We start from the raw sequence: 25259 nt of genomic DNA, 5'->3' as shown, positions 1-25259 counted from the left end.
CATGATTGGACATGGCTGATCACGTGGTAAAGAGCCTCCGTCTGACTGTCAGACTGACACCCCGCACAACCGATCGCCGGGATGCACGCCCCCAGGGGCGCGTGGTGGCTGTTATCCTGTAGGATGTCATATGACGCCCAGACAGGATAACGCAACCACCGCCCGGCAATCATTCTGCTATAGGCCGGGCGGGAAGTGGTCAAGTGTGTTTCTGTTGGAAGATTTCCCATTTACTTCCTGTTTCAGAAGGACGTATTAGCGGTGAATGCGTACCTTTTTACTGCTCGCCTCAAAATGATTGTCTTGTTTTTCTGTCTTGGCAACATTGGTCACAAGAACAAATGAATAAAACCATAATGAAAACCTGACTTGAGGTTCTAACACTTCCCTACTCTATCTTAGACTCATTTATTTTTGGCTGAGTTTTCTTTTTAGCTGTCCTCCATACTGCACAGGCTCCCTGACCACCGCTGTCTCCTAGCAAGCAATGTGTGTCAGCTTCCCACAGTACCTATGCCTTCCAAGCTTTATTCTCAACATTGTTCTTTCCCAAGCAACACAGAACATTTCATGTATTGGCAGGCTTAATGTACCCTGCAGCAGTGGTTCCTCAACCCTGTCCTCAAGTACCCCCAACAGGCCATGTTTTGGGAATTTTTCTTAGATAAAATAGCTCTCCAAAATTCCAAGCCATTGACTCTGATGTAAAGCACCTGTGCAAGATAAAGGGAAACCTGCAAACATGGCCTGTTGGGGGTACTTGAGGACAGAGTTGCGGAACCACTGCCCTATAGGCCCTAGCCAGCCTAAGTCTGGCTCTCAATCCTCCAAATACTCTCTCACATAGTGTGCACAGGTTCAGAGATACATCTCATGGTATAAAGGGAAATAAACACTTCTTCTCCAGCAGTATTGCAAACAAAGCTTTATTAATAAAATAAATACTTCTATTCACAAGTTGTCCGAATGACAGGCACCTATTGGATCCAAAATCACCACAGATATCCTGTTAGAGGCTGACATTCTTATGCGGTAACCTCAGGTAACAGATTAATATACCAAATGAGCGGCGCTAAAAATAAAATTAATTAAAAATAAGAGAAATATTAAGCTAATAACTCATGCATATATCCTATAATGTGAACGGGTCAAACAAAGTAATTTATGTGCACATGCTCCGTGTAATGCACACATATCCTCAATAATATAAAAAAAAAAAAGTCCATTATAAACATAGAACGAGCTGTTAATATCTTCATGCAATGTCCAAGACTATATATAAGGAAAGTGCACATGCTCCGTGTATTGCACAAAAGTCCTTAATATTTCAACAGTCCACACAAAAACAGTGATGGTGATTTCTTCATGCAGTGTGCACCCCCCCCCCCCCCCCCCCCCACCAGGTGTACCCTCACCTTAAGGCAGTGGTTCTCAACCTTTCTAGTGCCGTGACCCCTTGATAAAATTTCCCAAGTTGTGGGGACCCCTAACAGTAAAATTATTTTTGTTGGTCGCGTTTGCTGGCACAGTGGCGGCGTTTGCTGTGTGGCGGCGTTTGCTGGCAGAGTGGCGACAATTGATGGGCCCAGTGGCGACAATTGATGGGCACAGTGGCTGCACAGTGGCGACGTTTGCTGGCACAGTAGCGACAATTGATGGGCACAGTGGCTGCATTTGCTGGCACAGTGGCGGCGTTTGCTGGCACAGTGGCGACAATTGATGGGCACAGTGGCGACAATTGATGGGCACAGTGGCTGTGTTTGCTGGCACAGTGGCGACAATTGATGAGTACAGTGGCGGCGTTTGCTGGCACAGTGGCGGCGTTTGCTGGCACAGTGGCGACAATTGATGGGCACAGTGGCGACAATTGATGGGCACAGTGGCTGCACAGTGGCGATGTTTGCTGGCACAGTGGCGACAATTGATGGGCACAGTGGCTGTGTTTGGCACAGTGGCAACAATTAAAGGGCACAGTGGCTGCGTTTGATGGCACAGTGGCGACAATTGATGGGCACAGTGGCTGCATTTAAAGGCACAGTTGCAGCGTTTTAATGGGGGTTTTTATTTTCAGATTTTTTCAGTTTGTTTGCGCCCCCACCACTTATTTATATATAAACGTCCCGGTTGGTTCCTCAAAAGTGGTTATTCCGTGCCAGTGCTAGATACACAAAGTGTATAGCACCCAAACATGTATCTAGCACTGGCACGGAATAAACACTTTTGAGGAACCAACTGGGACATATATATATATATATATATATATATATATATATATATATATATATATATATATATATATATATATATATATATACGTTTATATATATATAAATGTTAAGTAACATAATGAAAAAAATGTTATCTTGTCAGCTTCTCCTGTGTGTCTGACTTACCAGATGTCACAGTGACTCAGGTGTTCTTCTTCAGGTGTGTCGTTGCCTCCCTCTTGGTACACTCATCCACAGCAAGCGGACTTCGGTGGGTGTAACAAGATGTCCGCTTGCCGACTTCTAAGTCTAAGCATTACTGTGGATGAGAGTACCAAGATGGCGGCGACGGAACGTCACTTCCGTGCAGTCTCTCCTGTGCAGGAAGTGACATCTCGCTGGCCGAGACGGACGGACTCCGGCAGTAACTTCGGGTCCGTCTCGGCCAGCATCTCAGGCAGCATCTCGGCCAGCATCCGCGACCCCCTGGAGAATCGGCAATCGACCCCCCAGGGGGTCGCGACCCCCAGGTTGAGAACCGATGCCTTAAGGGCTTTTTAAAAAAGCCTGTGATAAATAATATTATCAGCTTGGGAAGATCCTCCTATGGTTCCTCTTTCATGTGGTGCCTAGTTATGGCTTAAATGCTGCTACGAAAGTCACTCCTTCCTCCTCATCAAAAGCCACTGTTTCCTCCTGGCTATCGGCATCTCCTCATATATCACACACGTGAAAGGCAATAGAAACTTGCAATGGTGTTATAATGTTTTAAAACAGATTTATTAAACTTAAAATCTCACATAGATGTACACTCACATTTATCACAATAATAACACGCCTTGATATGCTTATGGACAGAAAAGGGGGGTGATGTCACCTGGAGACCGAATCTGCAGCCACGGTTCCCAGCATTCAACCCGCCCTAAGCCTGTAGTACAAAAGACCCCTTACTTGCTTCCTCGTCAGCCAATCAAGCTCCTCCTACCGATTTCGTCACAATCTCGTGACTTCCTCTGGGACAATTCTCTGCATATGATAAACTGATTTTATGAAAATTGGATCAGCACTTAGGCTGTGTCTCTTGGGTGAGTTTAAATACAAGTTTCATGCCTGATTGGCATGTCTCTTTAAACATATATAGTTTTGATCAGTGAACGAAATTGGACCCATGTAATGGCAGTGACAGCCCAGGAATAACTGTGTATATAGCAAAACGGTCACCTTTACAAAGTCCCACTCCAGTTTTAGAGATTTTATTGACCGTACTGAGAAGCTTGACTGTTTTGGAGTCAACATGGCTCTTGCAGTCCCTGGTGTGCAGAAAAATTCACAACATGCAGCATATCTGTGCTGTTTCGTCTCCTCTGCCTGTCGCAAGCAAGCACACCTTCATAACATAGATGAAAGCTGGCACTACTTAGTTCCATGACACTCCCCTCCAGTAAAATGCTGTGCAAGTATTTGGTATGCAGTGTAAGACAGTATTGCCTACTAAAGGGATTGTAAAAGCAAAAGGTTTTTTTTTTTTTTAATCTTGATGCATTAAGATAAATCTTCTGTGTGCAGCAGTCCACCTTTACCCCCCCCCCCCCCATACTTACCTGAGCCCGTCTTTATCCAGTGATGGTGCACTCTGCTCTGGTGCCTCCATAGCAAGCTTCTTACTGTGGGGGCACTTGAAAGGAGGGAGGGGCCAGGAGCAGCGAAGAGGGACCCAAGAAGAGGAGGATCCAGGCTGCTCCGTGCAAAACCCAACTGCATAAAGCCGGTAAGTATAACATCTTTTTGTGTGTGTGTGTGGTTTTTTTTTTTTTTTTTTTTTTTTTTAACAAGACTTTACAATCACTTTTAAAGTAAAGCTATAGGCAAAACTGTTATTTTTTTTTTATTTTTTTACCATTTTGCATAGAGTATGGGAGAGTTGTAACCCCTGTCAGATTTACTTTTGCCATCTGTGTCCCATTGCAGAGATTTCCCTTTTACTACCTGTCTCATAGCCAAACAGGAAGTGAGAGGAAATCCCTGCAAATTAAGGGAATCTCTTGGGGATCTACCAGAACCAGTGACCCCATTGGAAGATTCCCCGTCTATTACTTTTCTGGGGACAACTCAAAATTTGAGATTTCGATTTACTTTCTCTTTCAATGATGATGGTAAATGGGACAAATGGAGAGGGTGAATCTCCCTAACGGGGCCACAGACAGCCATAAGAACTTGTGTTCCCCTCTCTCCAAAAAAGGAGAAAAAAGTTTTGCATATAGTTATACTGTGACTACTGGAAGATGCACAACCCCCCTCCCCCCCTCTCCCCATTCTTCATATCCCCGAAGAGCAGCCATGACTCCTGAGAATCACTAATTAGGTTTTGGGCTTTCTGGTGGAAATCCTGTGCAGTAAAATTTACAGTACACTATATACATTTGAAAATTTTATGTAATAAGATTTTTTTTTTTTTTTTTTTTTTTTTCTGAAGATATGAATTGCATTGTTGGGTTAATTAATCTTTTAATGTTTTTGTAGATATCCATTAACATGCTGCTCAGCTTAGTAAACAGAAAAGATGGGAAAGAGGCAGACTCTGCTACTGAAGTTGCAGCAACAAAGAAGAAAAAGAAAGAAGGCGGTTTGCTGCTTAGACCCATCATCTGCATCTGCAATGACCAGTAAGTCCTAATCTCACTTGTTTACATTCATGTGATAAAGTAGCTCTCTTTGTGTGGTGATACACCAATCAGCCATAACTTTATGACCACAAACAGGCTGAGTGAACCACAGCAAGTAACTATGTTGTCCCTGAAGTTTTGTTGAAAGCAGAAAAAATGGGTATTGCAGTTTGTAGTGTATTGGGCTGTGTAGCCATAGGTGCAGGGTGCCCATGCTGACCTGTGTCCACAGCCAAAAGTACCTACAATGGGCATCAGAACTGGACCACGGAGCAGTGGAAGTTGGCCTGGTGTGATTTTTATCACGTTTTCTAGTACATCGTGTGGATGGTCGAGTATGTGTGCCTCACTTACCTGGAGAAAAGTTGACACCAGGATGCAGTATGGGAAGAAGGCAAGCCGACGGAGGCAGTGTGAAGCTATGGGCAATGTTCTGCTGGGAAACCTTGGGTCCTGCCATTCATGTGGATGTTACTTTGATATGTAACACCTACCTAAACATTGTTGCTGACCAAGTACACCCCTTAATGGAAATGGTATTCCCTGATCGCAGTGGCCTGTTTCAGCAGGATAAGTGCACCCTGCCACACTGCAAATATAGTTCAGGAATGGTTTGAGGAATACAGTAATGAGTTTGAGGTGTTGACTTGGCCTCCAAATTCTCCAGATATCAGTACAATCGAACATCTGTGGGATGTGCTGGAAAATCAAGTCTGTTCCATGGGGGACCCCACATCACAACTTACAGGATCTGCTACTGACAGCTCGATGGCACATACCACAGAATACCTTCAGAGGTCTAGTGGAGTCCATGCCTTGATGGGTCAGGGCTAGGGCTGCCACTAACGATTATTTTCATAATCGATTAGTTGGTCGATTATTGTTTCGATTAATCGGTTAATAACCTTAAAAAAAAAGTGTGGTGTAAAATTTAGTTATTATGTAAAGTTTTTTTTAAAAAAAAGCAATTTATTCCTAAAGCGGGGGTCCACCTACATCAACCTAAAAAAAAAAAATATTAAAAGCCAGCAGCTACAAATACTGCAGCTGCTGACTTTTAATACATGGCCACTTACCTGTCCCAGGGTCCAGCGATGTCGGCAGGCGACGCCGAGAACCCGCTCGGTTCTCGGCAGCTGCCGCCGCCATCCTAGGTGAGGGAATCGGGAAGTGAAGCGTTGCGGCTTCACTTCCCGGTTACCTACTGCGCATTCGCGAGTCGCGCTGTGCATCGTAACTGGTCCCCGCTATCTCCTGGGAGCTGTGTGTTTCTCAGGAGACAGCGCAGAGTAGGGCTGCTGAAATTAATCGCAGCATCGATGCATCGCGATTCGGGTGTCCCCGATGCGGCATCGATGCATGCGACCCGAAAAATCGATGTCTGGCCCCGCCCCCTCCCGGGAGAGCGCTCCGTGCATAAAGCTGTTTTTAGTGTGTGTATAATCCGGTCATGTGATTCTCAGCCGCGCCTCCCTCCTCTCAGTCTCTCCTGGTGTCAGCTCCGCCCACTGACTGGAGCTATCAGGTCGGAAGAGAGGCGGGCGGGGCTGACATCAGGAGAGACGTGAGAGGAGGGAGGCGCGGCCGAGAGTCACATGACCGGAATATACACACACTAAAAACAGCTTTATGCACGGAGTGCTCTCCCGGGAGAATTCACTGCAGATCCTGAGATGTGACAACCGGCAGAACACCGGCCCCACTGCTCATTACAGGCTGCCAGAGCAGCATGTAAGTAGGGAGGGGGGGGGGGGGGGGGAGGGCGCTGTGACTGACCATCTCCTGTGCCATGTCCTCAGTGTCTGACCATCTCCTGTGCCATGTCCTCAGTGTCTGACCATCTCCTGTGCCATGTCCTCAGTGTCTGACCATCTCCTGTGCCATGTCCCCAGTGTCTGACCATCTCCTGTGCCATGTCCCCAGTGTCTGACCATCTCCTGTGCCATGTCCTCAGTGTCTGACCATCTCCTGTGCCATGTCCCCAGTGTCTGACCATCTCCTGTGCCATGTCCCCAGTGTCTGACCATCTCCTGTGCCATGTCCCCAGTGTCTGACCATCTCCTGTGCCATGTCCCCAGTGTCTGACCATCTCCTGTGCCATGTCCCCAGTGTCTGACCATCTCCTGTGCCATGTCCCCAGTGTCTGACCATCTCCTGTGCCATGTCCCCAGTGTCTGACCATCTCCTGTGCCATGTCCCCAGTGTCTGACCATCTCCTGTGCCATGTCCCCAGTGTCTGACCATCTCCTGTGCCATGTCCTCAGTGTCTGACCATCTCCTGTGCCATGTCCTCAGTGTCTGACCATCTCCTGTGCCATGTCCCCAGTGTCTGACCATCTCCTGTACCATGTCCGCAGTGTCTGACCATCTCCTGTGCCATGTCCTCAGTGTCTGACCATCTCCTGTGCCATGTCCCCAGTGTCTGACCATCTCCTGTGCCATGTCCCCAGTGTCTGACCATCTCCTGTGCCATGTCCCCAGTGTCTGACCATCTCCTGTGCCATGTCCCCAGTGTCTGACCATCTCCTGTGCCATGTCCCCAGTGTCTGACCATCTCCTGTGCCATGTCCCCAGTGTCTGACCATCTCCTGTGCCATGTCCGCAGTGTCTGACCATCTCCTGTGCCATGTCCTCAGTGTCTGACCATCTCCTGTGCCATGTCCTCAGTGTCTGACCATCTCCTGTGCCATGTCCTCAGTGTCTGACCATCTCCTGTGCCATGTCCCCAGTGTCTGACCATCTCCTGTGCCATGTCCCCAGTGTCTGACCATCTCCTGTGCCATGTCCCCAGTGTCTGACCATCTCCTGTGCCATGTCCCCAGTGTCTGACCATCTCCTGTGCCATGTCCCCAGTGTCTGACCATCTCCTGTGCCATGTCCTCAGTGTCTGACCATCTCCTGTGCCATGTCCTCAGTGTCTGACCATCTCCTGTGCCATGTCCCCAGTGTCTGACCATCTCCTGTACCATGTCCGCAGTGTCTGACCATCTCCTGTGCCATGTCCTCAGTGTCTGACCATCTCCTGTGCCATGTCCCCAGTGTCTGACCATCTCCTGTGCCATGTCCCCAGTGTCTGACCATCTCCTGTGCCATGTCCCCAGTGTCTGACCATCTCCTGTGCCATGTCCCCAGTGTCTGACCATCTCCTGTGCCATGTCCCCAGTGTCTGACCATCTCCTGTGCCATGTCCCCAGTGTCTGACCATCTCCTGTGCCATGTCCCCAGTGTCTGACCATCTCCTGTGCCATGTCCGCAGTGTCTGACCATCTCCTGTGCCATGTCCTCAGTGTCTGACCATCTCCTGTGCCATGTCCTCAGTGTCTGACCATCTCCTGTGCCATGTCCTCAGTGTCTGACCATCTCCTGTGCCATGTCCCCAGTGTCTGACCATCTCCTGTGCCATGTCCCCAGTGTCTGACCATCTCCTGTGCCATGTCCGCAGTGTCTGACCATCTCCTGTGCCATGTCCGCAGTCTGTGACCATCTCCTGTGCCATGTCCGCAGTCTGTGACCATCTCCTGTGCCATGTCCGCAGTCTGTGACCATCTCCTGTGCCATGTCCGCAGTCTCTGATCATCTCCTGTAGCATGTCTGTCTGCAGTCTCTGATCATCTCCTGTAGCATGTCTGTCTGCAGTCTCTGATCATCTCCTGTAGCATGTCTGTCTGCAGTCTCTGATCATCTCCTGTAGCATGTCTGTCTGCAGTCTCTGATCATCTCCTGTAGCATGTCTGCAGTCTCTGATCATCTCCTGTAGCATGTCTGCAGTCTCTGATCATCTCCTGTAGCATGTCTGCAGTCTCTGATCATCTCCTGTAGCATGTCTGCAGTCTCTGATCATCTCCTGTAGCATGTCTGCAGTCTCTGATCATCTCCTGTAGCATGTCTGCAGTCTCTGATCATCTCCTGTAGCATGTCTGCAGTCTCTGATCATCTCCTGTAGCATGTCCGCAGTCTCTGATCATCTCCTGTAGCATGTCCGCAGTCTCTGATCATCTCCTTTAGTATTTAGGAAGAGAGCCTGGAGCTCCTCTGCTGTCTCTTTTTTTCTTAAGAACAGATAGAATAAAAAAAATGGAGTTCTCCTGACTACTTTAATTTTTTTTGATGAAAACCATGAGCACCTGCGGACTTGCGCTGTAATCGTGATGCATCGCGGAATCGAATCGAATCGTTGACTTGATAATCGTAATCGAATCGAATCGTGAGGCCAGTGAAGATGCGCACCCCTAGCGCAGAGGGACAGGAAGAAGCATAGACTCCCATGGGAGTCTATGCCGGAAGTGGGTGCAAATACCTGTCTTAGACAGGTATCTGCACCCCCTCCCCCCTGAAAGGTGCCAAATGTGACACCGGAGGGGGGGAGGGTTCCGAAAAGCGGAAGTTCCATTTTTGTGTGGAACTCCGCTTTAAATATCTCTATGCAGTGGTAAATATAAGCAACCAACTATATGGTTAGGGAGCAAAATTTTGAATCCACTCTGAGAATAACAGACAGAAGAGATATACTGTATATACTATTAGAAGAAAAATACAGTTTTTTGGCTAATTTGTTGTTGGGCAGATTAAAAAATACAAATTGCTGCAAAAACGCATTACATGCTTTTCTGCAGCTTCTCCATTGAAGTATATTGAACCAAAAAAGCACCGTTTTGCATTTAAAAAAAAAAGTCCCTGACCCTTTCCAAATACGCAGCGGCTGAAAAAAAGCACAGATGTGAACGTGTCCCATAGGAAACCATGTTAAATGAACTGTAGTGTGTTTCTGCAAAAAGCACCAAAAAACACAAAGATGTGAACCAGGTCTAAGACGTTTAGTAACATAATGGGGTTAAAAAAAACTAAAATGAGCCCTTTATAGTACAAAAAAAAAGCAAATAATCGCTACTGTAAGGGGTACATTTTTTTTTACTGTAGAACTGTGAAAGTTATATTTACAGTAGCGATTTGCTCTTTTTGTACTATAAAGGGCTAATTTTATTATTTTTAACCCCATTATGTTATTGGCCGATTAATCGATTATGAAAATAGTAATCGATTAATTTCATAATCTATTAGTTGTCGATTAATTGATTAGTTGTTTCAGCCCTAGTCAGGGCTGTTGGTGGCAAAAGGGGGACCTATACAATGTTGGGTGGGTGGTCATAAAGTTATGGCTGATGGGCTTATATCTGGTTAGGTGCACAGACAGGTAGTGTAAGAGAAGGCCTGTGTGACCTAGGACAGATTAATTTGTGTGTTAATGTTAATAAATTGCTCCTCTGTTCTTCAGAATTAGTGCTACACCAATATGAAATCGTGTCAGCAATGACTTCCTATGTGTCTGTTTAAAACACAGTTAAAGGAGTTGTAAAGCCAGAAGGTTTTTTTTTTTGTCTTAATGCATTCTGTGCATTAAGATGAAAAAACCTTCTGTGTGCAGCAGCCCCCTCAGGCCCCCTAATACTTACCTGAGCCCATCTCTAGCCAGCGATGTTGCACGAGAGACTTGGCTACCTGGGACTCTCCCTCCTCATTGGCTGAGACAGCAGCAAAGCGCCATTGGCTCCCGTTGCTGGCAATCAAAGTCAAGGAGCCAATGAGTATAGAGGGGGTGTGGCCAGACCATGGCTCTATCTGAATGGACCAGGGAGCTGTGGCTCGGCTCGGGTGCCCCCATAACAAGCTGCTTGCTGTGGGGGCATGCAAAAGAAGGGAAGGGGCCAGGATCACCGAAGAGGGACCCGAGAAGAGGAGGGTCCAGGCTGCCATGTGCAAAACCAACTGCACAGAGCAGGTAAGTACAACATGTTTATTATTTTTAACAAAAAAAAACAGACTTTAGTATCACTTTATTGTCACAGAAATGGATATGCAATGAGGGCATTTATTTTGAGGATTTAGGTTTCCTCCTACAAATGCTTCTTGAATAGGATTCCCCCCAGTCATCAGATCACCGGTCATGAGGAAGGGGGAGGGCAGCTTTGGGCTTTGGTATGAGGAATTAAAGACTTGTCTCTACAAAGATGTCCACCACCACACAGGCACAGTGCAAAACAAGACATAGTAATCAGTAATGGGCAAAAACAATCAGTTTCAGGAACCCTACGGCATATCCTGGCACCTAGTCCTTTGCCCTTTTTTGTTTTTTTGGGGGGTTTTTATTTGTTTTTGTTTTTTAGGACGCTACCGCCATAGTTCATGTATTTTTAAACACCAAAAAATGTTTATTTTAGTTGATTGCTGATGTTAAACATCCCTGTCTCTTTCATACCAGTTTGTTATACAAATTATGGATTATTACAGAGCCCTATACTGTCTGATTCTTTGCTGTATATAGATGGGGTTATGTCCAATTAGAAGGTGGCTGTTCACTTTTTGCCCCTCTGCTGTTTAGCTTGTGTGAATCCTCGCCAGCTCGGTGTGACCCTTTTCTCTCCTGTACAGGTACGTCCCATCACTGCGACAGTTGAGGCAGCAAGCCTTCATGTTAAATTTCCCTCAAACATTGCCTTCCAGGCTGGTACAAAGGTTATATGAGGTCAGTGAAAACTGGGTTGGAAATATCCTTGTATCTGTAGTTAAAGTGGAATTCCAGGCTATTGCCTAACTGTGCTTAGACCTGCCCCCCCCCCCCCTCTAAATCTTATTCGAATTACCCTGTGAAAGAAAGATGCTTATACTTGCTTATTCTCAGTGTGCTCTGGTCCAATCATGTGGTCGTCTTCTAATGGCGGCTTCAGGGGAGGGGAGGGACACTGGAGATGCTCCATAGCAAGCCTATTTCAGCTGTTGGAAATCTCTCCTCTCCCCTTAAGTTGGCCACTGGTGAGATCATGTGACCGGAGCGCCCCCAGAATAGGTGGGTATAAACCTCCTTCCTTTCGCAGGGTAGTTAGAATAATATTTAGGAGGGTGGGGTGAGGTCTAACCATCTCAATCCCGGACACCCCTTCAGGTCAACCAGCGCTGTAACACTTGAATGACAATTGCGCGGTCATGCAACACACTCTAACCCATATGGAATTTTGACACAAATAGAGCTTTCTTTTGGTGATATTCATCACTGTTTTTTTTTTTTTTTGTTTTTTGTTTTTTTTGCTAATTGAAGAAAAAATGTTTTTTTCAAAATGTTTTGTCTTTTTTGGTTTATTTGTGTTTATAACATTTTGCTAATCTTTTGTTTTTTCCTGCTACATTTCTTTAATGAAAATTGACCTAAATCAGTGTATATTATTTAGTCTGCAGGAAAGTTCACAAGCGATCGTGTGTGTATAAATATCTATCTCTTAAAATCGGTCAATGCTGATGTACTGACAGCCTTTCCCAGTTTTGACGTAGTTTTTTGCTACAATTTTTGTAAATAATCATTTTTTTTACCCGCAGTTTTTTATTTTTTACATACTCACCAGTGCAGTACAGCATCATAAAACTCGTGTGATGGTAATCGGAAATGCTGAGGGGAGATCATGATTTATCTTTTTTACCTATTATGATTGATTATAACAGTGAATCACTGTTATAAACAACCATTTTTACTGAATGAAATGGATTCATTCAGTGTGTATTGTGGTTAGCTGTAATTGGCCACAGCTAATTACATGGTACAGATGGGCTCTGATTGGCTCTGTTTGTACCATGTGATCAACATAATGGTACACAATGAATGGTATGAATCAAAGCCATTCATAGTGTACAATTGTCATGTGAACTGCTGTGATTTGGCACAGTGATCACATGGTACCGGCAGCAGGCCAGTGCGCACTCATTTGTCGTCCGTGTACACAGCTGCTGACAGATTGCGCCGGAGTGCAGCCCGTGGGGCGATCCTGGGATGACGTCATGTGACATCCTCCTAGAATAACAGTGCTCTCGTCCAGCTGTTATTTTTCAATAGGCTGGGCGGGAAGGGGTTAGGCATAGTTGGGCAATAGCCTGGAATTCCACTTTAAGAATAGTTTGAAAAATAGTGTGCAAGATTGCACCGGCTTTATTGTATTGAATATTTTAGGTAAACTTGTGGCCACAATAAACAAAAGCAACTGATGCATATTACAGTTCTTACCTCTAAGAACCTGCATTTGCCTTTTTGAAGTCCATGTAGACCTCTACAACAAAGCATGGGCACCGTAGTATATATTTAAAACCTGAAAAATGTGAGGCCAGCCAATGTTGTATTCTGCAAAAACCTATAACCAAATGACTTTTAAATTCTATGATTTAAAAAACAAAACAAAAAAAACAAAAAAACTATTCTTAATGAATAGATGTCCTTTTGGAAAGAATAGGGATTATCAGGTCCGAACAAACCCTAATTGCCAATTGCATCGAAAGTGTGCTGCAGCATTAGGTGTGAAGGGGGCCAATGATCAGACTGCGTGCTTATATGCTTCCTTTATAAACTTCCCAGCATGCACGTGAGGATTTTTATCTTGACTGGAGTCCTCCTTTAATATCATATGGGGATTATGTTGCGTCTCATTAATCTGCAGCTGCTGTTTTACCTGTTTGTTAGTAAGGTTTTGCTGCGCTTAATGAACTTGTCCCAGAACTGGGCTGATTTTTTTTTTAGACTATAAAAGGCATGGTCGGTGTCTTTGGCGCACTTCTGCTAAGGCAGCAGGTACAGGGAACTGCTGGGCCTTGTTCATTTAAGTGGCATATTGACACTGTCACGACTGGATGAACCGGTGGTGTATCTAGGTTACAGAGAATCACTGGGGAGGCCTTTGCTAATGAACTGCTTGACTCTTTGTGTTGATCCTGCGAGCAGTAAATTTATTCCTGCCAAGAAGCAGTGGTGCCCTCAATCATTTGCATGAAGAGGTAAAGTGATCCCAGTACAGAGTAAAGCATGTGAAGATCCAGTTAATGAAAACCTGGTGGGCCTTCATGTCATTTCAAATAGTTTTTTTTTTTGTAAGTATCAAAGTGTATTCCCCCCAATTTCAAAAATTGTCACTGTTAACTTTTTCCATCCTGAAAGTGGAAGTTCAGGCAAAACCTAACTAACTCTAAACCTAATCTATCTAACCCTGTAAAGTAGAAAATTGCTAAACTTGCCTATTCTGCAGCCTATCCGGTCCGCTTCCAGCATCAGCTGTCAGCGGCGGCTTTGGTGTGGAGGCACGTGCATGAGCGGCAGCCGGCAATGGAAGCCCCATAGTAAGTTTATGGGTGATGTCACTTCCCAGCCATTTCACAGCTGTTGTCGGTCCTCTCCTGCACACAGCTTCCGCCGCTGGAAAACTAAACTGGGTCGGCTTACAGAATAGGTGAGAATAGCAATATTTGCTTTACAGGGTTAGATTAGGTTTAGAGTGAGTTCGTTTTTGCCTGGATTTACACTTTAATTAATCAAAATACGCAAACAATGTAATTAAAATCCGCCAAAAGTTCATAAACTTGTGCAGAAAAAAATTTGTGCTGCGTTTTTTCTTCCAGTCTTTCATCACACACAACCTCTGTGCACGTGAGGACCCTGTCCCTTTAGGGAGAAACTCACCAGAGCCTCTTTCTCATGACTGGCATAATTCTCTTTGTGTGAGCAATACACCAAAATCTTGGGAAACTTTAGTGCTAGGTTACTCCTTCCTCCGACTCCTATATCATTGCATGTTATATGAGAATAAAGAAACCATCTCCAATGGTACAGTAACCAGATCCACAAGTCTTTATTTATACACAAAAGCCAGTGCTTATACAAACAGTGCTCCGTGAGATGTTCAAAGCTTGGGATATTTTTTATAACCTAATCCTGCTTTAAATTTCACAACTTTATCCTTGACCTGTCTTGTATGTTCCTTGACCTTCATGATGCTGTTTGTTCACTAAGCTTCTCTAACAAACCTCTGAGGGCTTCACAGAACAGCTGTATTTATACTGAGATTAAATGACACACAGGTGGACTCTATTTACTAATTAGGTGACTTCTGAAGGCAATTGGTTCCACTAGATTTTAGTTAGGGGCATCAGAGTAAAGGGGGCTGAATGCAAATGCACACCACACTTTTCACATATTTATTTATAAAAAAAAAACATGAAAACATTTATTAATTTAATTCCACTTCACAATTATGTGCCACTTTGTGTTGGTCTATCACATAAAATCCCAATAAAATACATTTACGTTTTTGGTTGCAACATGACAAAATGTGGAACATTTTAAGTGGGTATGAATACTTTTTCAAGGCACTGTAGCTGTTTTACTAAAATAATTGCATTTCCATCTTCTGTGTACTGTGGGTGATTGGATATAGTTAATGCAGAGTCCTGGGTTTGGTAACACTTTTAACCACTTGACGACTGCCGCACGACTATATACGTCCACAGAGCGGCACGGGCAGGCAAAAGGGCATACATATACGTCCTTGCCTTCCCGCGGGTGCCAGCGGCGGTCGCCTTTGGTCTGGCAGCGATCAGAGATGAGGGGGAGGCCATCCAATCGTCGCCCCCCCTCGCGATCGCTCCCAGCCAATGAGATTCTTCCCCTGCCTCAGTGTACTACACCGAGGCAGGGGATGTGATGTCATCTCTCCTCGGCTCGGCAGTTTCCGTTCCGGCGCCGAGGAGAGAAGACTGAAATGTGAGTGCACCAAACACACACACAGTAGAACATGCCAGGCACACATTACACACCCCTATTACCGAATAAAGGTTTAGCCCCCTGATCGCCCGGCGGTGATATGTGTCGCCCCAGGCAGCGTCAGATTAGCGCCAGTACCGCTAACACCCACGCATGCAGCATACGCCTCCCTTAGTGGTATAGTATCTGAACGGATCAATATCTGATCAGATCTATACTAGCGTCCCCAGCAGTTTAGGGTTCCCAAAAACGCAGTGTTAGCGGGATCAGCCCAGATACCTGCTAGCATCTGCGTTTTGCCCCTCCGCCCGGCCCAGCCCACCCAAGTGCAGTATCGATCGATCACTGACACTTACAAAACGCTAAACGCATAACTGCAGCGTTCGCAGAGTCAGGCCTGATCCCTGCGATCGCTAACAGTTTTTTTGGTAGCGTTTTGGTGAACTGCCAAGCACCAGCAGCCTAGTACACCCCGGTCGTAGTCAAACCAGCACTGCAGTAACACTTGGTGACGTGGCGAGTCCCATAAGTGCAGTTCAAGCTATTTGCTGAGAGGTATAGTGAGTATTTTGCAGACCTCACTTTTGTCACAAAATTTTGAAAAAAGAAAAAAAAAATGTTTTTTCTTGTCTTTCTTCATTTTCAAAAACAAATGAGAGCTGGAAAATACTCACCATGCCTCTCAGCAAATAGCTTGGGGTGTCTACTTTCCAAAATGGGGTCATTTGGGGGGAGTTTTGTGCCACCTGGGCATTCCATGGCCTCCAAAACTGTGATAGGCAGTGAAGAGTGAAATCAAAAATGTACTCCCTTAGAAATCCTGAAGGCGGTGATTGGTTTTCGGGGCCCCGTACGCGGCTAGGCTCCCAAAAAGTCCCACACATGTGGTATCCCCGTACTCAGGAGAAGCAGCTAAATGTATTTTGGGGTGCAATTCCACATATGCCCATGGCCTGTGTGAGCAATATATCATTTAGTGACAACTTTGTGCAAAAAAAAAAAAAAATTTGTCACTTTCCCGCAACTTGTGTCAAAATATAAAATATTCCATGGACTCAATATGCCTCTCAGCAAATAGCTTGGGGTATCTACTTTCCAAAATGGGGTCATTTGGGGGGGGGTTTGTGCCATCTGGGCATTTTATGGCCTTCAAAACTGTGATAGGCAGCGAGGAGTGAAATAAAAAATTTATGCCCTTAGAAATCCTGAAGGCAGTGATTGGTTTTCGGGGCCCTGTATGCGGCTAGGCTCCCAAAAAGTCCCACACATGTGGTATCCCCATACTCAGGAGAAGCAGCTAAATGTATTTTGGGGTGCAATTCCACATATGCCCATGGCCTGTGTGAGCAATATATCATTTAGTGACAACTTTTTGTAAATATTATTTTTTTTTTTTGTCAATTCAATCACTTGGGACAAAAAAATAAATATTCAATGGGTTCAATATGCCTCTCAGCAATTTCCTTGGGGTGTCTACTTTCCAAAAAGGGGTCATTTGTGGGGGGGTTTGTACTGCCCTGCCATTTTAGCACCTCAAGAAATGACATAGGCAGTCATAAACTAAAAGCTGTGTAAATTTCAGAAAATGTACCCTAGTTTGTAGACGCTATAACTTTTGCGCAAACCAATAAATATACGCTTATTGACCTTTTTTTTACCAAAGACATGTGACCGAATATATTTTGGCCTAAATGTATGACTAAAATTGAGTTTATTGGATTTTTTTTATAACAAATTATTTTTTTCAAAATTTTCGGTCTTTTTCCGTTTATAGCGCAAAAAATAAAAACGGCAGAGGTGATCAAATACCATCAAAAGAAAGCTCTATTTGTGGGAAGAAAAGGACGCAAATTTCGTTTGGGTACAGCATTGCATGACTGCGCAATTAGCAGTTAAAGCGACGCAGTGCCAAATTGTAAAAAGTCCTCTGGTCCTTAGGCAGCATAATGGTCCGGGGCTGAAGTGGTTAATAACCATCTTAAGTATTCTACATAGCAATTTTTTTTTTACAACACAAAATATTGTAAAACAAACCTATCATTTAAAATTTGCATTTTGAATGAAATGCTATCCGAATGTGAATGAAAAGCCGTCCTATTTGTTTCAATGTATAAAAATTTGCAACACACTTCCTAATGGGACATAAGACCTAGGCAAATATGTGGAATCTGGCTGCTAAAAGCATTGGGGGGTTTTTTGAGATCATTAGAGACTATAGAGAGACTATTGTATTTAATATGACACCCGCTACCTCTGTATGCAGTGCTTTGTATGTTGCAGTAACACATTATATAACATGGATTTCAATGAGAGTAACTGCACAGGGAAAGTCCAGTCTTAAAGCTGAATTCTGGGATAAGCAAATATTGTTTAACCACTTAAGGACCAAGCCTCTTTCTGAGATTTGTTGTTTAGTTAAAACATTTTTTTTTTGCTAGAAAATTACTTGGAACCCCCAAACATTATACATTTTTTTTTCTAACACCCTAGAGAATAAAATGGTGGTCGTTGCAATACTTTCTGCCACCTGTATTTGCGCAGTGGTCTTACAAGCGCACCTTTTGGGGAAAAAAATACACTTTTTTTAAATTAAAAAATAAGACAACAGTAAAGGTAGCCCAATTTTTTTTTATATTGTGAAAGATAATGTTACACCGAGTAAATTGATACCCAACATTGTATCTAGGATGGAAAAGAACCTGGGGGTCCTAGTAGATGATAGGCTCAGCAATGGCATGCAATGCCAAACTGCTGCTAACAAAGCAAACAATATTGGCATGCATTAAAAAAGGGATCAACTCCAGAGATAAAACGATAATTCTCCAGCTCTACAAGACTCTGGTCCAGTCGCACCTGGAGTATACTGTCCAGTTCTGGGCACCAGTCTTCAGGAAGGATGTACTGGAAATGGAGCGAGTACAAAGAAGGGCAACAAAGCTAATAAACGGTCTGAAGAGAAGAAGAAGAGACGCTTGAGAGGTATGATTTCAATATACAAATACCATACTGGTGACCCCACAATAAGAATAAAACTTTTTCAAGGAAGGGAGTTTAACAAGAATCGTGGCCACTCATTAACCACTTAAGCCCCGGACCATTTGGCTGCCCAAAGACCAGAGCACTTTTTGCGCTTCGGCATTGCGTCGCTTTAACTGACAATTGTGTGGTCATGTGACGTGGCTCCCAAACAAACTTGATGTCCCTTTTTTCCCCACAAATAGAGCTTTCTTTTGGTGGTATTTGATCACCTCTGCGGTGTTTATATTTTGTTTTTGCGCTATTAACAAAAAAATAGCAAAAATTTTGAAAAAAACACATTATTTTTTACTTTTTGCTATAATAAATATCCCCCAAAAATATATATTAAAAAAAAAATAATTCCCTCAGTTTAGGCCGATATGTATTCTTCTACATATTTTTGGTAAAAAAAAAAATCTCTAAGCGTTTATTGATTGGTTTGCACAAAAGTTATAGCGTCTATAATATAGGGGATAGTTTTATGGCATTTTTATTGTTGTGTTTTGTTTTGTTTTTTTTACTAGTAATGGCGGCGATCAGCGATTTTTTTATTTTTATTTTTTTTATCGTGACTGCGACATTATGGCGGACAGATCAGACACTTTTGATGCGATTTTGGGACCCTTCACATTTATACAGCGATCAGCGCAATTAATAATGCATTGATTACTGTGTAAATATGACTGGCAGTGAAGGGGTTAACCACTAGGGGGGGCTGTAGGGGTTATGTCCTAGGGAGTGATCCTAACTGTAGGGGGGATGGGCTATGTGTGACACGACACTGATCACCGCTCCCGATCACAGGGAGCTGTAATCAGTGTCAGTGTCACGAGGCAGAAGGGGGAAATGCTTGTTTACATCAGCATTTCCCTGTTCTTACTGTCCGTGAGACAATCGCGGACATCGAGTCCGCAGGACCCGCGATCACACTCACGGAGGTCGCGACGCATGCACACCGTTTCTTAAAGGCGTACGCTAATCTGCCTGTACGTGCCCTTCTGCCGACGTATATCGGCGTGAGCCGGTAGGCAAGCGGTTAAAATTAGAAGAAAAGAGGTTTAACCTTAAACTACTTAGAGGGTTCTTTACTGTAAGAGCGGCAAGGATGTGGAATTCCCTTCCACAGGCGGTGGTCTCAGCGGGGAGCATTGATAGTTTCAAGAAACTATTAGATAAGCACCTGAACGACCGCAACATACAGGGATATACAATGTAATAGTGACATTTAATCACACACATAGGTTGGACTTGATGGACTTTTTTTTACCTCACCTACTATGTAACATGTCACGCTTCAAAATTGGCGACAAACTTTTACTCTTAAAAATCTCCATAGGCGACGTTTAAAAAATTCTACATGTTGCGTGAGCTTGGCGGGACGGGGCGCGTTTTTAAATTTTTTTTTTTTCTTATTTATTTTACCTTTTTATTTTTACATTTGTTTTTTTTTTTTTTAAATTGTGTCGCTTTTATTCCTATTACAAGGAATGTAAACATCCGTAATAGGAAAAAAAAGCATGACAGGACCTCTCAAATATGATATCTGGGGTCAAAAAGACCTCAAATCTCATATTTACACTAAAATGCAATTAAAAAAATGTCCCTTTAAGAGCTATGGGCGGAAGTGATGTTTTGACATCGCTTCCGCCCTGCAATGGTATGGAGACGGGTGGAGGCCATCTTCCCCTCACTCGTCTCCATACCCAGCAAGGACAAGGATCCGATCGCTTCTGCCGCTACCGATGGCTCCAGTAAGCAGCGGAGGGCACCGGAGAGTGGCAGGGGAGCGGCCCTCTCCCGCTGCCGAGAAAAGTGATCTCGCGGCGAATCCGCCGCAGAGACCGCTATTATCGGAAATCGGACCGCCCGCCGAAGAAGAGGATACTAGGGTTATGGCAGCTAGCTGTTGCCATAACAAAGATATCCCTCTTCAAAATTGAAACGTATATTGGCGTGCAGCGGTTCGGAAGTGGTTAAATACAAGGTGCATGTGCGTTCTTCGATCTTGGTGTGCTTTGTGTATTTCTTTTAGATCTGTGCCGTATTCCAGTGTGAAAATGCTTCTGTACAGGAGCTTCCTGTAATAAATACCAGATACTGCTGCTCTTTTACCTTTTGCAGGGTGAGTGGTCTTGTATCTTTCCCCCAACCCCCTGTAGTTTTCTGCAGGCAACCTGTAGTAGGTGGAGCCTGCAGGACTCCTCTCACGGCTCTGTTCTCTGCACAGGGTATGTACAGCATTGTGTTGAATGTGGCTACTTTTTTTTTTTTTTTTTTTTTTTACAAGATAATATCTGGGCTTGCAAAACATTTGGTCACACATTTATGTTTGTGGTTATTGAGAAATCTAAAAAACGGTCACTTCCAGCGCTAATGGGTCTTCCAAGGTGTGGAGTAACCAATGTCAAATAAAATGGTGGTGTGAAAGGTATATATGGTATCCAAAACTGGGTGGATGCCTTCCTCAGATGAGGTAATCGGGGAGCTCCCCCGAAACGCATTAGCTGTACCCCGTGTTCTGTGCATGCCCATGCATTGTTTTTATGGCATTTTGTCAGTTGCATTTTGTGAGTACCCACTTTTATATAAAACATTATTATTATGAAATTATCTTTGGTAATGCACTAGGTGTGTGCGCCTTCCATTTCTGTTTTTCTTATTGAGAAATATATTTTAATGAGTTGCTTTTCCTGGAGTTCAGTTTTAAGCATTGCTGTATACCAGTTTAATAACTCATGTGACTCCTGCCAGCACATGGCCTTGTTTGTAATACCTCCCTGTTGTGTTTATGCAGATCACGGTTAGGCAAGGCATGAAAACTGACACTGGGGCGTTAATGGCTTTGTGTGAGAAGACCGAAAATGATATCCGCTCCTGCATTAATACATTACAGGTATGTTCATATGTCCCCATACCATGGTTCACTTGTTGGATGATTGTATGATAGCTACTACATTACCGAAAATTTAGCAAAATCTGCTGGAAGGGCACCTAAAACAAGCAAGCGATGACACTCAGACCAATTTATCTGTGTTCATCCTCACTTTGAGAAACAACGGGTGCAGAAAGTGATTTATTTTCATCATACTGAGATTGTTTTGTTTTTTATTTTTTTATTAATTTTATGGTACTTTATAGATACGTGGTGTTTGACCGAGTCCAGATATGTGAATATTAACTTGTCATGTTATAACCACTTGCTTTGTCAGTTCCTGCGTGGCCGAGGGAAGAAAGATTTAAATGTGAAAACAGTTCAAACCATGAAGATTGGACAGAAAGACCAAAATAAGAGCCTTTTCTTTGTGTGGCAGGAGATCTTCCAACTCCCCAAAGTACAGAGGTAGGGCAAAGGCCTTAATTAAGTGATTGCATGGCGTTATTATCCATACTTTGCCAGTGGTTGACCAAAAGTGTGCAAGCTGTGCTGGGCTTTCTTTTGTAAAGCCTAGCATGCCTTGTACACCATCAAGGAGGTATCTCTTAGACCCCTTTCACACTGCTCCGCCTAGGGGCGTCAGCGTTAAAGCGGCGCTATTTTTAGCACCGTTTTAGCGGTGCTATGCGGCCGATAGCGGGCGGTTTTAACCCCCCGCTAGTGGCCAAAAAGGGGTTAGATCCACCCGCAAAAACGCCGCCGATATCGCAACGCCGCCCCATTGATTTCAAAGAAGCTGCTGGCAGAACTTTTTCTGACGCCCTGCCAGCGCACCGCTCCAGTGCCCTCGGGCTTTCACACTGGAGTGCATGGAGCAGCTGTTTTAGGGCGTTTTGCAGATGCTATTTTTAACGCTATAGCGCCTGCAAAACGCCCTCAGTGTGAAAGGGGTCTAAGGAACAGTTCACACCACATGCAGTCAATTTTTTTTTTTTTCTGCATCATGGGAAGTAGGTTATATGGTTTCCAATTGCATAGTTCACACCAGTGCGGTCAGTTCCAGGGTGTTCCAGAAAAAAAGTAGAACAAGCAATTTTCCTACACTGGAACATGGTAAAATGCATTAAAAAACGCATCGGGCCCCCAGTACAGTGGAAGAAAGCATCTGGAAACACATAAAAAATTTGTATGCAGAAATACATCTAGAACGGATCTGTAGTGTGTTTTTGTGGTGTGTGAACCAGCCCTTAAAGGGTAACTGCACTTTCGTGGGGAAAAAAATTGGCAAATAAAAAAAAATAAATATAGCATAATATAATTGTAATTGATATTAAAAATCGCCTTTCCTTTTCAATCTGCAGTGCTGTAATTTTCTGTAAAATGCAATATGGCAACCTGGAGACATTCTCTACACACAAGGTGTACAGAACGCCCCCTGAAATTGTCATTATCTGCTTGTATGATTGGCTCACTGATTTTCCCAGAAGTCTGCACTAAGATAAAGTCAGAGTTTGGGCATTCCCTGAAAGAAAAATGTCATATTTTGGCGAGATACTCCCAAAGGGAAATCACATCTAAAGGGATGCAGATCCTGCAGCTTTCCTCGTTAGAGTCCTGCAGGTGCAGCAGCTACTTGATAATCTTAAAACAGCTCCCATGCAGATTCACTCAGCACATGGGCACAGACAAACAGCTATCCCTTCAGAATAAAAAAAGGTAGGAATCTGCAACAAAGTTTGTTAGAAATCCTTGCAACGTACATAGATCACCCAGAGGGGGATGTTTTTTTGGAGTTACTCTTTAATGCTGTTTCGGTGAAAACATTTTTGTACATATGTGATCTAAAACATGCTCCCTGCTGATCAAAGGCCATCGGATGTAGCACACATTCTTCCATTGGTGTAAATGGTTAATATTTGTATGGCTAGTGTACCTTTTTTTAATTTTTTTTTTTTTTTTTTAAGGAAACGTATTGGCCAAGACTTATCTGCACCAGACATCCATCACCTTCTGGGAAACCAAAATGACCCTCTGAACCTGTTGGGCAGGACACCACTGAGTGCCATGGCACAAAGGTTCCACCATGTTTTAAACCTTACCTATGCAGCGGGCGAGTACGAGAAGCTGACCATGGTAAGTAGGGCTTCACGTTGCCACTGGCAGTTTTTATTGAAAAGTGACAAAACTGCAATGGCAAATTGTGATTCCTTCTGCCGATGTGGGTTTTTTTTTTTGTTTTTTTTTTTAATTGAAAAATCAAAATAAGGATCAGTTGCAGCCTAAATGTCGGTTCACACCAGCGAGTGGTACGAGATCGCATGTGGTCCATGCGATGTCCTGCGATGCGATTTTTAGCCATCGGGAAAGTATGGCTGAATTTGCATCGCATTCGGACCTAACTCGCACAGGATCCTTTTTTTGGTCCGCACCAAAATCGGACTGCATGGGTGTTCACACCCATGCGATCCGATTCATGTCCGAACTGTCAGTTCACAGTGCGATATGCGAGCTGAAATGGGGGTGTCATTAACATTTGTATTGGCACTCCCTGCAGTTCGCATATGGCAGTGTGAACTGCCTTGCGAGTCGGGTGCAATGCGGGAACCCGCAGTGGATTTACAGGTTTCCCGCGTCACACAAGTGTGAACTGGCACTAAGGGATTCCCAGAATTTGCAGCCTTAGAGCTGCCATCTTTGTTATGACAAGAAATAATAAAAGCTGGTGACAGCCATCCTTCTCACTCCATTTACCTTCCTAGTCAGAATATGTGGTGGGCAACCTCAAGAGTTTCAGAGGCTTGGACCATAGATTACTACTAAATGAGAGGAACGACCATAGTTCAGCACTACTAAGTGCAAAGCAAGGTCTGCAGTGTATGTGTATATACACCGATTAACCATAACGTTATGAGCACTGACTGGTAAAGTGAATAGCATTATCTCATTACAATGGCATCTCAAAGTGGCTGGGATTTATTCGGTAGCAAATTAACATGTTGTCCCTGAAGTTGATGTGTTGAAAGCAGCAAAAATGGGCAAGCGTAAGGATTTGAACAACTTTGACAAGGGCCAAATTGTGATGGGTCAGAGCAACTCCATAACTGCAGCTCTTGTGGGATGTTTCCGGTCTGCAGTGGTCAACCGGCCAAAAGTGGTCTAAGGAAGGAAAACAAGCGACAGGGTCATGGGTGGCCAAGGCTCATTGATACGCCTCAGGAGCGAAGGTCTGGACTGTGTAGTCTGATCCAATAGAAGAGCTAGTGTAGCTCAAATTGCTGGAAAAGTTCATGCTGGTTCTAATAAAGGTGTCCGAACACACAGTGCATCACAGTTTGTGTATGGCAGTGGTTCTCAACCTCAGTCCTCAAGTACCCCCAACGGGCCATGTTTTCAGGTTTTCCTTTACTTTGCACAACTGCTTTAAATCAATATCCATGATATGGTATTGACGAGAGCTATTTTATCTAAGGGAAGTTCCCAAAACATGGCCGGTTGGGGGTACTTGAGGACTGAGGTTGAGAACCACTGATATATTGGGGCTGTGTAGCTGCAGACTGGTCAGGGTGCCCATGCAGCCAAAAGCGCCTACAACGGGCACGTGACCAATGGAACTTGGACCACGGAGCAATGGAAGAAGGTGGCCTGGTTTGATGAATCATGTTCTCTTTTACATCATGTGGATGGCTGGGGGGGGGGGGATGGAGTGCGCATCACCTACCTGGGGAAGAAGAGATGGCAGCAGAATGTAGTATGGGAAGAAGGCAAGTTGGTGGAGGCAGTGTGATACTTTGGTTAATCTTCTAGGTCTTTCCATTCGTGTTGATGTTACTTTGATAACGTACTACCTATCTAAACATTGTTGATGACCAAGTACACCCCATCATGAAAACTGTATTCCTTGATGGCAATAAATTCACCAAAGCATCTGAAAA

At 44.2% G+C, this 25259-nt stretch overlaps 1 protein-coding gene across 4 annotated transcripts in view; it reads left to right on the top strand.

Moving 5' to 3' along the window:
- The window catches only part of CHTF18 (chromosome transmission fidelity factor 18), a 122120-nt gene that overhangs the window by 48651 nt on the left and 48210 nt on the right, over positions 1-25259 (top strand). For all 4 annotated transcript variants that reach the window (XM_073636435.1, XM_073636433.1, XM_073636434.1 and 1 more), the window contains exons 11-15: positions 4728-4870; positions 11297-11390; positions 21247-21345; positions 21662-21792; positions 23292-23460. In XM_073636435.1, the coding sequence (XP_073492536.1) occupies positions 4728-4870; positions 11297-11390; positions 21247-21345; positions 21662-21792; positions 23292-23460 (636 nt within the window). The remainder of the gene's footprint in view (positions 1-4727; positions 4871-11296; positions 11391-21246; positions 21346-21661; positions 21793-23291; positions 23461-25259) is intronic.

This window comes from Aquarana catesbeiana, linkage group LG06, assembly GCF_042186555.1.
Source record: "Aquarana catesbeiana isolate 2022-GZ linkage group LG06, ASM4218655v1, whole genome shotgun sequence".
In the NCBI taxonomy this organism is placed as follows: domain Eukaryota; kingdom Metazoa; phylum Chordata; class Amphibia; order Anura; family Ranidae; genus Aquarana; species Aquarana catesbeiana.
This window is presented reverse-complemented; position numbering and strand designations above follow the sequence as displayed.